We start from the raw sequence: 12,713 nt of genomic DNA, 5'->3' as shown, positions 1-12,713 counted from the left end.
TGATTAATTTGATCAGATAAAGCAGATCAAAGGAGTAAGGCGGTTTGTAGACCTAGTTATTTTCACGCTATGTCTGTATGACATACCTCCACTAGCATCTTCATTAACTGCTTTCAGGTGAGAAGTGGGAGCAAACAGAATGACTTCAACTGGGAAGGATGTAGGTTAGTAGTCCCCAAGTTCACTTGCAGTAGTGTTCACTAGCTCTGCGTTTTTACTGTGGAGGCCAGAGGTTTACGTTTACATTGATGAAATTCAAAGTGAAAGCACTGTAGCTTTTCATCAGAACTGCAGTGCCTATGACCTACATTAGCTTCTCTGCTTTCTGCCATCTCTCCACTGACTGCCTGAAAGTCTCAGCAAAGTCTGGAAAAACCTGTGGTGGGTCCATGGGGAATTGGGACACTAATTTGTCACCTGTTATAACCCCAAATCTTTGTCTTAAGAGCTAGATATGTTGTCGGAGTGATGCTAATGGATTTAGCAGAGGCTCCCAGTCAAGGAGTTTCTCTGACTACAGTGAGCTTCTGTAAAGGCTCTTCACAGGGACAGGGATGGTCATCATTTTTCCAGTAGGCTCCTGTGACTCCTCTGGGGCTAGATTCAATTCTTAGCACTGGCAGTGTAAATCTTGGAGGGGTTGTGCAAAAATATTTGTTAGATATGATCAGTGTCAGTAACAGTGAAGTCAGATGCCACCCCTGGGATGTGGCCCATCCCTGGGATGTGTGGTGGCATTGAGGATGGGGTGATGCAGGCTTTGACTTAGGCTGACGCGTGCCAGCTGGGTAGGAGGGTATGGTGTGGCTCACCCCAGTCAGCTAAGCCACTGGGCTACAACTTCCACTGCTGTCTGTGCCAGGTGAAAATTCAGGAGTGGCTGTTGCCACAGCAAGCACACTCACCTGCTGTCTCCACTGGATGGGTCCCCATTCAAAGCATAAGTGGAGGAAATCTGGGGCAGAGCCAGAAGCTGATTTTCTTTCAGTGGTAATTTTGGCAACTTGGTTTCAAAACCCAAAGTTTTGGAACTTGTTTTGGGGTTTTTTTCTGAAGTGCTTTCTATTTGAGAGGTTCTTTTCTCTTGTGACGTGGCTGATATTTGGGGTTGCAGTTTATGAGTTTTTTACAGGAATATGGTTTCTTCCATCAAGCCTATATGAGGCTTATAAAGAACAGGGGACTATGCTTCAGAGCTGAGTTTGCCCCTTCTATCTGAAAAAAAACCCAAAATTGTTCCTGAATTTTAACTTTGTTTTCTCACCCCTATGCTGTTCTTATATTTTCCCATTCACAGAGAAAACAAGAAAAATTTGCTGCTGTTTTTGTCCCTAGCTGGGCACATTTTAAGTATGTGACTAATACTCTGTAACACGTTTTACAAACATGAGTGTTACAAATTACTGGCAAACATTTCAACAAAACAAATGCAACCATCAGGGAGGTGCAGGACATGAGCCACCTTCCCCCATGCCCCCACACTTCCGTGCCCTTGTTTCTCCTCTCTGTAATTGTAGGGCTGTTGGCTGCCCTGCCAGCACAGGAGTGGTTTCCTGCCCCTGGGTCTGACTGAATGCGGTGTGGGCAGAGGCCCAGGTGGGCTCAGCCCCTTGCTCCCCTGGGACACTGGTCATGCAAGTTGGCTGGTGGTGAACTGGGGCTATCTCCACTGGACCAGAGCAGGCTTTGAGGTGGTGATATACCACAAAAAAATAGTTGCTCTGCTCTTCAGAGCTTGCTGCCCCCGCAGCTCTCACCCTTCGCCCCCTGACCTGGGCAGTGGGGGACCTGGAGACCCCTCAGCTCAGCTGTTAGCACTCACAGAGCTGCAAGTCTTCCTCATCTTCCATCCTTTTCAGCAACGTTGTGCTTGGGACAGTTCCCACAGCAGTCCTCCTGGCAGCCTCCCAGCCCATGTTTCTTCCCTTTCTTTGGGCTAAGGAGTTGAGGCAGTGACACAAGTACTGTCTGGCAGTAATGACATGAATTGGGTGATGGGACCCCAGAGAAGAAGGCACATGTGGGGGAATAACAGTCCCTGGCCCATATGTGGTCCCAGGGCTCTGACTCCTTTTCCCTTGCTCCCAGACAGGAGAGAGGTGCCTGGAGAGTTGCTCCAGCCTTTGGGGAAGCACAGACTTGAACATCCAACAGTACCTGTCACAAGGAGGCTGAAGGGCCTTTTGAGAGGCAGGCTTTAGAAATCAAGGGGTCAGATGACTGGTATGAGATATGTCCCTGTTTATTCTCTGATAGCTTTTTACGTCAAAGACCATCATCAGTGAATCACCTATATGTGTGTGACTGTCATCATTGCTGTGCTAAATATAAATGTCAAAGGATTTTGAGCTGTAGGAATAAATCAGACTGTGTTGGCATGTGTGTATCAGACAGATCTTCCTCTTCCATGTGTCCTTCTCTCTCCATTACAAAGGCTGCTACGGTCAATGGGAAGCAGCTGCAGAAACTCAAATCTAAGCCAGGACTACAGGTTATATTTTCATACACAGATCTGGCATATCCACACATTGGATCTCTTCTTGCCAGTTCTGTCAAAATTCTATCAGTGAAGAGAGAGAGAAAGATTTGCTTTGACAGTATTTCTGAGGTAGAAACACTGAGAGACTGAGAAGCGTTTTCACACCCTTTTTTATACAGAATGTGTGATTTTTAAATAAGTACCAGAGAGAAAGTAACTTTGCCAAGGCTACCAGCCCTGCTGGCTGATCTGTGGACATGGGTTGTGGTGTGGGATTCACATGGGTTCAGGTTAAAGCACTTCAGTTAGACTTTCAAGTTAGCAGTTTCAATTATAAACACAAGTGATTGTTGTTATTTTCTGTTGAAAGCTGGGAGAAAGCAATAGGAAATTTCCCTTATATTTCATATAACCAAACATTCTTTTATTTCTTCTTTTTTTTCAGTAAATCTTTTTTTTTTTTTTTTTTACATGAGTAAAATGGTGATGAAGAAGGCCAAAAGAAAAACATCAGGAGTCTGAAACTGCCTATTTACTTTCCAGTAGCATTCTGTTCTGGCAACTGCAGTGGGGATTTTTTAACCCCTTATGCTTCCTTTACAGCATATGAAGGAGTGGTAGTGAATTTAAAAATGAGCTTTGAATATGCAAAGTAAATACGTCTTGATTTATAAAAGCTTTAAGAATCCTATAGAATATAGAAAGCGGGGGCTAACACCACTTTACTGCTCTCCTACTGAATGCTGTTATGCAGATAATCCTGTATTACATGATGAAAGATAAACAATCTGTGATGAGGTTGTCCTTTGTGCATTTCTATAAAGACTTTCTTTGATGATTAAGGAAAATCCTGTGGAAATAGTCAATTTTATAACACACACACACACATATATATATACATATCTGTTTCAGTTTACTCATTAACATCAGAGAACTCTACAATAATGACTCAGTCTGCTATTTTCAGGGGGAAAAATGGCAGCAGTGAATCCGGGCTCAAAACTACCTCCTTCAGCAGTACTGCAATATTCAGGGCTATTTCACTTTGCATCAGAGACGGGGGGATGTCTCCCGCTGCTGCACATGAGGCTCACCCTCAGGCTTTGGCCCCTTATTTTAGAATACTGTGATAATTCTTACATGTTCAGCATTTTATAAATAAGTACTTCTGAGGGAGTCAGGATGTCTTACTCCTTAGCCATTTGTTTACCATTGCTTTCCTCTTTGGATTATTTGCTGCCCCTTCCCAGTGTTGTGTTTTCCTGCCTGAGGCTTGGGTGGCTGATCTGTTCTTGTCACTCCTTGGTGCCTGAGTAGGCTTTCCTGGGTGGGACTTCTGGCTGGAAATGAGGAGAAGCTTTGTCCCTGTCTTCCTTTATCATCCTCAGTTTTTGCGTCCCTCTTCGCAGTTATCCTTTTCCTTTTCCTCTTTCCTGTCAGTTATACTTTTCCCCTTTCCTGTCTCTGTTCCTCTGCCATAGGTTTGCGCATGGATGCAGGAAGCACCCTTCCAGGGGTTCCAGCAGAGAAAGGGCTTCAAGCCTCCTTGCCTTCCATGCCATCCCAGCTTCATGTCCATCTCATGGCTGCCAGCTCCCCTCATTTGCTGCCATGCTTACTAGTCATCCTTTCTCTTCTCTTTCTCCCATCATGGCTCCCAGCTTCTTCCTGTCCCTTTGCCTCATGATACAGCCACCTCTGTGCTTCTGTCCTGGAAGATCTGTCTCACCTCTTCAGCCTGTAGCCCCTCTTGCCTCTCTCTCTTGTAGTAAGCCCAAATACAGCTTTTTATAGGTTCTCCAGAAACCTATAAAGGGGGAAAGAGCTGGCAACTTTTGTCAGAGGAACATGGAGTTGTATTCAGTAGAGATAGTACTTAGTCCCTGAAGTCTGAAAATGTAGGAAGGTGGGAGACAACTGTGAGAAACAGAAATGCCAGAAAAATGTGGAGGATTTGGCAGCCCTGTCTTTATGTCTACTGCGTTACCCTGCAGAACAGAATTGAAGACAAACATATGAATGTGCTAACATTTAAGTTATTGGATGCAAGTCTGTTACTGAATTACTTTGAGGGATTTTATTTTTTTAGTTTCAAGGTTAATTTTTTTTGCCATTGTTCTGCTCTATTTAGTTTCTCTTCAGCTAATAGTAAAAGTTACATTGCTCCAGAACAACTCCAGACCTCCATCTTTCAGAATGCTTGTTAGATATGTTACAATCCGGTTTAAACCCAGAAAAGCAAGGAAAGTTAAGTCTCTGTGCATAAACCGGAAGGAACTTAGAAGGCTCAAAATATTCCCAGAAACGAGATTAAAACCAAACGAGGTTAGATGTTGATGCCAAAAAATTGATGTATTTTATTTAATAGTAGAGAAGCAAGGAGAAGGGAAGAGAAAAGAAAGAACGAAATAGAGAAAGAAGTGTGTGGGGGAGGTGGGGGGACAGGGAGAGGTGACAGGGGTTAGGTGGAAGCACATCACCCATCTGAGGGTCCCAGCAACATCTCGTTGCTCCCCTCCATCTGCTCTGCTGGTGGTGAGGGTCCCCTGTCACCACCGTGGCCACACCGCCACACACTGCCACACCACACGCCACGCCGAAGAGTGCAGAATCCCGTGGATTCCTATACACTGTGGGCCAGGTGGGAATGCCCACGTGCCTCTCTTGCAGGGGCCAGCTTGACACTGTCCCTTGCAACACTGAGGGTCTGTTGCATCATCTCTGGGGCTCTGGTGCAGGGTCTGGGCACCCCTTTGAGGGGGCCCCTGTGATGGGCCATGTCACCCCTTCTGCTGTGGATAAGCTTCTCCCCCCACCCCCAGTGAGGACCCCTCAGCTGGGCTCCTTGGCACAGTGGAGGATGGGCAGTCACTGTGCCTCTGACCAGAGCCTTTTTCCCAGATACCCAGAGCCTCTCTTCCCTCCACCCTTTGGTGCAGGAGGTCTGTTTGAGCCTGGCAGCTGATAGCCCTGGGGCTGTGGTCCTCATCTTGGAGGTGTTAAGGCTGTGCTTTGTGAATGTCCCCAGCCCTGAGTTGTTACTTTATCTCATCAGTGAGCAGTGTAAGGCCTCAGTCAGGGCCCCATTCAGGGTGTGGTAGTCTTCTTTGCAGCTTTTGTAATACAGTTTTAAAAGTCAGGAAGATGTTTAAGTCATAAACTATAATATTTCAGTCTCTGACATGATATTAGTCTCCTTTGACTAAAATCAATCAGATCTAATTGAATTCTGTCAGATTGCCATTGCTTTGTGTCACTATCCCAGGACCAGACTGTAGTCATGAATCTTCGGGAAAATCCATCATAAAAACACTGGTAGGAAACTGGTTAATACCAGTCTAATGCAGTTAATCAGATTATCTTAAGAGTACATACCTCTGCAACTCCTTTGTAACTCTATCATCTGGCCTGCCAGGTTCTTTTAACCATTTTTATGCTGCAAAATGGGGAAAATTCAAAGTCCTTTGAGTGCAAAAAGTAGCAAGCATCAAAACAGTGATGATTTCAAAATCAGCCTAATCATTATTCAGTATTGTGCTTACCTCTGATGGGAGATAATACTACTGTGTCCCTCCTTGTCTGAAACTGCTTACAGCTGCTCTCTGCAGTTCACATCATGTGTGCAGTCAAATCTTGCCGTGTCTGCCACTGCTGATACAAAGCTGCATACTCTGGGAGTACAATTTACCATCATTGTAAATAATGCTGTACTCATTACAAAGCTCTAAAGTGACCTAAAATTTTTTGGTTCTAATTACTGTAATGTAACTATTGACCTCAATAAACTGACTGAATTCACAAAAGATAGTTTCAGTACTAAGAAGCAAAATGAAATGTTACTTGGTGTAGATATATAGATTATCTGGCTCAGGAAGAAGGGGAGACAAACAGAACATAGACCTGAACTGCTAACTCATTCAGACTGCTTTTTTTGTCTTGAACTGGAACTGAAGTTGAACCATTACTTTGAAGTCTCGGCTGTATTTGATCTAGAACTGAACTGTTTCCAGCTTGCCTTCCTGCAAAGTGTCTCTAGCTCATGAATCCCGACATCCTCCCGTGCCAGCCTGCATGGCCTGTGCTGTGTTGACAGCTGCATGGCAGCACTGTGTTGCATTCTTTTCCCCTGCACAACTTGGAATGTCATCCTGCACTGCTCTCAGTTGCTTTGGAGATCCTTTCATAGATCAGTGCAAGACAGACCTTTCCTGACTCTGGCGTGGGGGATTCACACTGCAGTGTTTGAAGTGTGGGTTTGCACTTCCCTCATGGTGTGGAGCTGCAGGGTCCCTCCTGTGTGGCACCTGCATGTGACGTGGCTCGAGTGGCCGTATGTGTGTACGTGTGTCTCCATACCTTGTCATGTGCATTGCTGTCTGTCTGCACTGAGCGCTGCAAGCCGAGACTTCTGTGGGATTGAAGGGGCAAAATCAGGCCAAGCAGACAGCTCTCCCAGTGCCCTGGAGCAGCCTGGACAGGACTGCAGATTATGGGTCCATCACAGTTCCTTTCCTTCCCTCACCCATGCCCAGGGCGGCAGTGGGCTGCGTTTCACACCACTGCTGAAAAGGTTGCAGAGGGAAGGAGATAGGAATGCAGTCCAAACTCACACTGAGAGCTTGCTTCTATCTTGTAACCCATAAATCTTGTCTAAACAGTTAGGTGGTTCAGTATGAGCAAGCTTGAGGTTGTTCATCGTTACCCAAACTGGTTAACAAATATTTAGTGATCTCCAGCCTAGCTAAACTGCAGTCATGCTGTCAGATTGGTGATTCTGTCCCTTCCCTGACCAGTGAAGTAAAAATGAATGCTTTTTTCTGTATTATGATATGAATAAGGGCCGAGGCTTTGTGGTTTTCAAAACCTGGTCATGATAACCATTGCCATGGCAATTAGGCCATCTAAATGCACAAGGTGAGAGGGTGCGGGCTCTGTGGTCATCCTGGTCTTCCTGGGGCTTTTGCCAGCATGGGTACTAAAGCTTACCCAGTGGACCACAGGCACTGGGTCCTCCCTTCTCAGAGCATCAGGTGGATTTTCGTGCAGTTACCTGTGTTTTACAACACAGAGCTATAAATACATCAGTAGAAGCAGAGTTTCTAAGTTGGCAGAAAATGGCATGCTGCAGAATGCATACTGATACACTTCTGTCTCTTTGGAGTTTTCTAGCTTTCAAACTTACATAAAATTCATTTACTTCGATTGAAGGTTGCATGTGCTTTCTTTGTATTTCCAGTCAGATGTGCTACAGCTTTTCTTAGTTTTTCTGAACCTTCCAGGAAGACACTTGGCCATCAAGGGTCCCGTGATCCATTACCAGCTGCCTTGAGGTGGCACAGGCACATGCTGTGCTGTGCCACTCTATGTTTGGCCCTCAGGACTGTGCTGTGCTCTACAGATTCCTTGCCATGGGGTAACCTCAGCTGGCCAATCTTAAGGGAATAGCCTGGAGGTGGCACTTGGGTGGTACCAGTAGTGACACCAGGGCACATACTTGTCTTTCTCTTGAGGTGAAGCAACATACTATCATTTAAACATCCAGTTGAAAATCCTATGAAGACCACAATGTGGGTCTCTCCCAATGGGAAGCCTGGGCAATGTGCCATGCCCTGATCATAGGCCTGTCTGCTGCTGCTGCCCTTGGGATTCCAGTGTCAGAAGGAACTAGAGGTCTTGTAGCCTGCTTCTATCTTTTCCATGATGTTGATGAAATAGTTAACTTTCTTGAGAGTATTTGTCATTCTTTCTTGGGGTACAGTAGGAACCAGAACCTGGTGCAAAACCATAGTCCACCCTATATTTGTGAATGTAATGATAAATAATGTAGGGAAAATTCTATTCTTGAGCAGATAACTTTCCAGTTAGGCCACCATTAATGGTGTACATCATTAAGTCTTAGTGTAATACTGTGTTGTGTGGGAAGGAATCCCAGGCTGAGTCCATTTTTGCCCTCTAATGGATGATTTACAATGAGTTATAGTAGCAGAGTTCAAATGTTCGGTGATTATTGCTGAGCTGAACTACTATCAGGCAGTTTTAAAAATAAAACTTGCAATTTGAAAAGTGTAATTGAAGTTCCTTAAGAGAGCCCTGCTTGACCTTTCAGCAAATGCACTGGATTTCCTGAACCAGCACTCATAGGCAGGGCAATGCCACAGGGCAATGCCACCCAGCATGGTCCTGCTGCTTAATGGGGCTATTGAGCTCTCCTCGCTGGTTCTCTGCTTCTTGTGGGGTTCATCATGGTGTGTTGCAGTGCTCACGATCTTTGAGTGTCTTCTTAGAGGAAACAGTGGGAAACTAAATTGCCATATAGGGAGGATTCTGCAGGAAACAAAAAATTGTATGAAAAAGAGAAATGAAGTGCAAAATGTGATCAACTGGTTCAAGTACCAGCTGTGTTTTGCTTGCAAAAGTCTGTCTGGGCTCTGCAATATCTATTCTATTCCTCACAGAAGTTCAGTGTTTGGAAACTGACAAAGAATGGGAGCCAAATTTATCTGTCATTTTCCAGAACTTCCCCGGGGTCAGTTTTGCCTGCACCTGGCCCTGACTGTATGCAGGCATGTAGTTTCATATGGAAATGATAAGCTCAGCTGGGATGCAGGAATGCCTCCAAAAGAGTTTCCTTTTAAGGAAGCACACAAGCCCTTAGCAGTGATGTCCGTATGTGACTCTGCTGTGTATCTAATACTAATTAAACACTTGACAGGTGTTTTTTGGTTTTGTTTTGCAGGAAGAAATCATTCCTGTTTTCAGCTCTGTACGCTGCCTTTATATTTGGTGGTCGGCACCTAATGAACAAACGAGCAAAATTTGAACTGAGGAAGCCGCTAGTGCTCTGGTCTTTGAGCCTCGCCGTCTTCAGGTAGGCACTTCTTCACACCACCTGCCTTTGAAGAGGCCCTGAAGAGGTTTTGGGGTTCTTCACGTACAGCAGCACTGCTAGTGTGACAACAGGCTCACACAGAAGTGGCATTTCTTTGCTTCTGCTGTTCAGGGTTGTGTCCTGATCCACTCCTTAACACTGAAATGATCCCCTTTGACTTACCAGATCACAGAGCATTTGAAGAGGGGAGAAATCAATAACTCTCTTGAAGAACAAAGGTGAAAATGAAGGAGGTCATGAGAAAAAGTGGTTATCATTGCAGTACATTTACCAAGCTACAAACAGAAATAAACACATTAAGATGTTAGTCTTGTTCTCACTTACTAGTAGTACTATGTTCATATGGTGTGTGTGCGTATATATGGAATATTTAGTCAAGACTCTGATCTCCTTTACAGTGAGGTAAACCAAAACTCAGTGCTTTGATGACAGGTAAATCAGACCACTGTAATTAATATCAGGAGCTGACTTCTGGTTATTCCATCACAAATTGCTTGTGACTGTAGCAAAAAGGTGGCTCCACAGGGAAAGGCTGCTTTTCAGTAATGCACACCTCTCGGCTGTGTGTTGACTCCACACTGAGTATGGGGAATGTCATGTTCAGATTGTTGGTAGTTGCTGAAGTCAGAAGCAAAATTGACCAACCTGAATTCCACTTTATCTGCTTAATATGCTAATTTTTAATGAGGATGAAGTTAAATGAATGAACAAACAAATGCTTATAAAAGTAGCCCTTACAAACACATGAACTTTGGTACAAATTACTAGTAATAGGACACAGATGGCCTGAGGATTTTTCTTCATTTCAGTGACTATTGGGACTGTAAGTTGCAGCTCACTCAACAACATACAGACCAACAAACTGTTATCAAACACTGCTACCTGTATCTTTCTAATATCAATATAGTAATTCCTGATTATATTAGTTCACAGCTACATAAAACAGGCTTCCTTACTGAGCAGGTGTGAATGATGCATTATTTTTCACAGGATGGGAATAGTTTTTGCTGAGAGACTCTCCAGAATGAAATAAAGCAGGAATGAAGAAGTTTGGCTTTTTTCATGGCTTTTCTTTCTTTTCTCCAAAATTATATCACCTTGAAACTTTCCAAAACACTGGCAGGGGAGAATAAATTGTATTTCTAATAGCTAGGACATGCTAACAGAAGAACTTTAATTTGGCTTGGGTTTAACAGTTCATCGACACGATAAAGAATATCTCAGAGCAGACAAAACTTCTTGTGGTCTGGATAACTTCAAGAGCAAGTTCTAACACTGTGGAAATTTGTAATTTTCATTTGCTTGCACTTGGTTCTGTAGTTCTGGCTGTGTGTCTGACATCATTTTGCTTTAAGGTCCTGTAAGCAATTGTCATTGCTTGTTTCAGAAATGTCTGAATCCCAGCAGCTGTTGAATTGGTTCCTAGATGGCATTTCATTTGTGGATCAGTTTGTAAAGTGGTTTGTTGCCAGCAGGATCCCAATCCTGATTGCACTTTCGCATTGAATGTGGGCACTAGGATGTAGCTGGCTTAGACAAAGCATTTGTAGTTTAATTCGCAATTTGAGGTGGGGAAGCATGATTTTGGAACTCTCTTTTGCAGAAGATGTCTAGAGCAAATTTAAAAATTAAATTACTTTTAGATGTGGCTGACATTCACAGTGTGGGGTTTTTAAGCAGTTTCACTAGCTAATTTCCTCCCACAATCACAAGATCGAGGCACTGATCAATGAATAGCATGAATTTACACTACACTGTCTAGATGGAATTTGAAATTAGCACATTCATTACTTGCTAATTGGAGTTTCCCATCATAATCATATGAAATAGCTAACTCATGGCCAGCATGAGCTGCTGAGTGATGCTGGGTGATGTGAAAAATGTGGCCTTCATGTTTTGAAGGTACAAGCAGCCAGGATCAGTCTGCCACAGAGACCACCTCAGTGCAGGCACTCAAGGTGAGCTCTGCTTGTGCAGATAAGAAGCATTGGCCAGAAGAGCACAGTTAAGACAGGGATTCATAACTCCATAGTTTGCTTCCTCCATCAACTCAAATAGCACCATTCAGGGACAAGTGTTCCCCAAGCGCTGCAGAACTCACCCTTTCCTCTGTATGTTAGGAAAAGAGGAAGCAGAGTGGAGTGGGTGTGTGAGATGTTTGGCCTGCACAGAAGTACTGTGCATTTACCCTGCTGGATTTGTAGTTGGCATCAGTTGATTATGAAGATTATATGACTATGCTTTGCACTTCTGAGGTGCTGAGTAGTGTGCAGAGGAGTGAAATAGGGAAGGGGGAAAAACAACCCAAAATGTTTGCAGTCAGACAGAGCATGAAACCTTTGTAGCTTCCATAGCAACGTGCAATCCCACACAAAACCCCTTGACTTCTTACCTGGAAAACAGGAAAAATGGCAAAGAATTCATTAAAACTTGAGACAAAGACTTCTTATAAAAGTGTTCATTGGAACATCCATTACCTGGTGCTGAAGCACCACTGTTCTTTCTGGGGCCATTGATCACAGCCTTACTGACTCTCTTAGGCAGGCAGCACTGGAAATACTGTTAACTTTCCAAGTAACTTGGATTTGTTTTTTTTCTGGCTCCTGTCATAACTAGGTGTTGCATTTATACATTTGTGGTCTGAAAGGCATTCCTGCTTCCTCCAAAGGTCAATTCAGATACATTTAGAGGACTGTAGACTTACTATGGATCCAGGAAAATGCTTCTTAAATTTCAAAAGACTTCCTCTTCGGCTTTCTGGGAAGCTAAAATGCTATGACTTTTACAATACCTCGCAGAAATTCTAAGTAATATATTTGTCTGCCGTGAGTGGTTGTACTGAGGGAAAAAAAACCTGCCTGGAGAGCCCTCAGTATTCTGCCTCAAGGTCATTGTGAGGCTTTTTTATGGACTCCTTGTTTATCTCCCTTTTAGCACTCCTACCATTTTACCTGCTTCAAATATCCTCAGAAATAGTAACACTTAGCAGAGGCTGAAAAGATGTGTTTAGGGCTTTAAAAGAAAAGGAAATTGCCTGCCAGGCAATGACATGGTCCTTCTTCAGAATGTATCCTGTATGCCCTGCGCTTGCCAAGATCATTTAAATGTGGTAGCTGCTACAGTAGGAAACTTGCCACGCTTATAAATAAACAAAACAACTACACCACCCTGCTGAGCTTGCTGAGCATTCAGGAGCCCAGTCAAGAGCGAGTTTTGTGTCAACACTGGCAGCCAGCCGGATTCCTGAGAAAAAAAAGCAGCTTTATTTCCCTTTGAAAGCATTGACTAGTTTTGAACATTTTGTCTCTGAAAACTTCAGTAGGAGCAATGACAGTAAGTCTTGCT

At 43.9% G+C, this 12,713-nt stretch overlaps 1 protein-coding gene across 5 annotated transcripts in view; it reads left to right on the top strand.

Moving 5' to 3' along the window:
• ELOVL6 (ELOVL fatty acid elongase 6) overlaps positions 1-12,713 on the top strand; it is a 77,537-nt gene that overhangs the window by 42,476 nt on the left and 22,348 nt on the right. For all 5 annotated transcript variants that reach the window (XM_069013349.1, XM_069013347.1, XM_069013350.1 and 2 more), the window contains one exon: positions 9,216-9,347. In XM_069013349.1, the coding sequence (XP_068869450.1) occupies positions 9,216-9,347 (132 nt within the window). The remainder of the gene's footprint in view (positions 1-9,215; positions 9,348-12,713) is intronic.

This window comes from Aphelocoma coerulescens, chromosome 4, assembly GCF_041296385.1.
Source record: "Aphelocoma coerulescens isolate FSJ_1873_10779 chromosome 4, UR_Acoe_1.0, whole genome shotgun sequence".
NCBI lineage: Eukaryota > Metazoa > Chordata > Aves > Passeriformes > Corvidae > Aphelocoma > Aphelocoma coerulescens.
The sequence above is the reverse complement of the archived record's forward strand: the minus strand, read 5'-3'. Positions and strand labels throughout refer to the sequence as shown.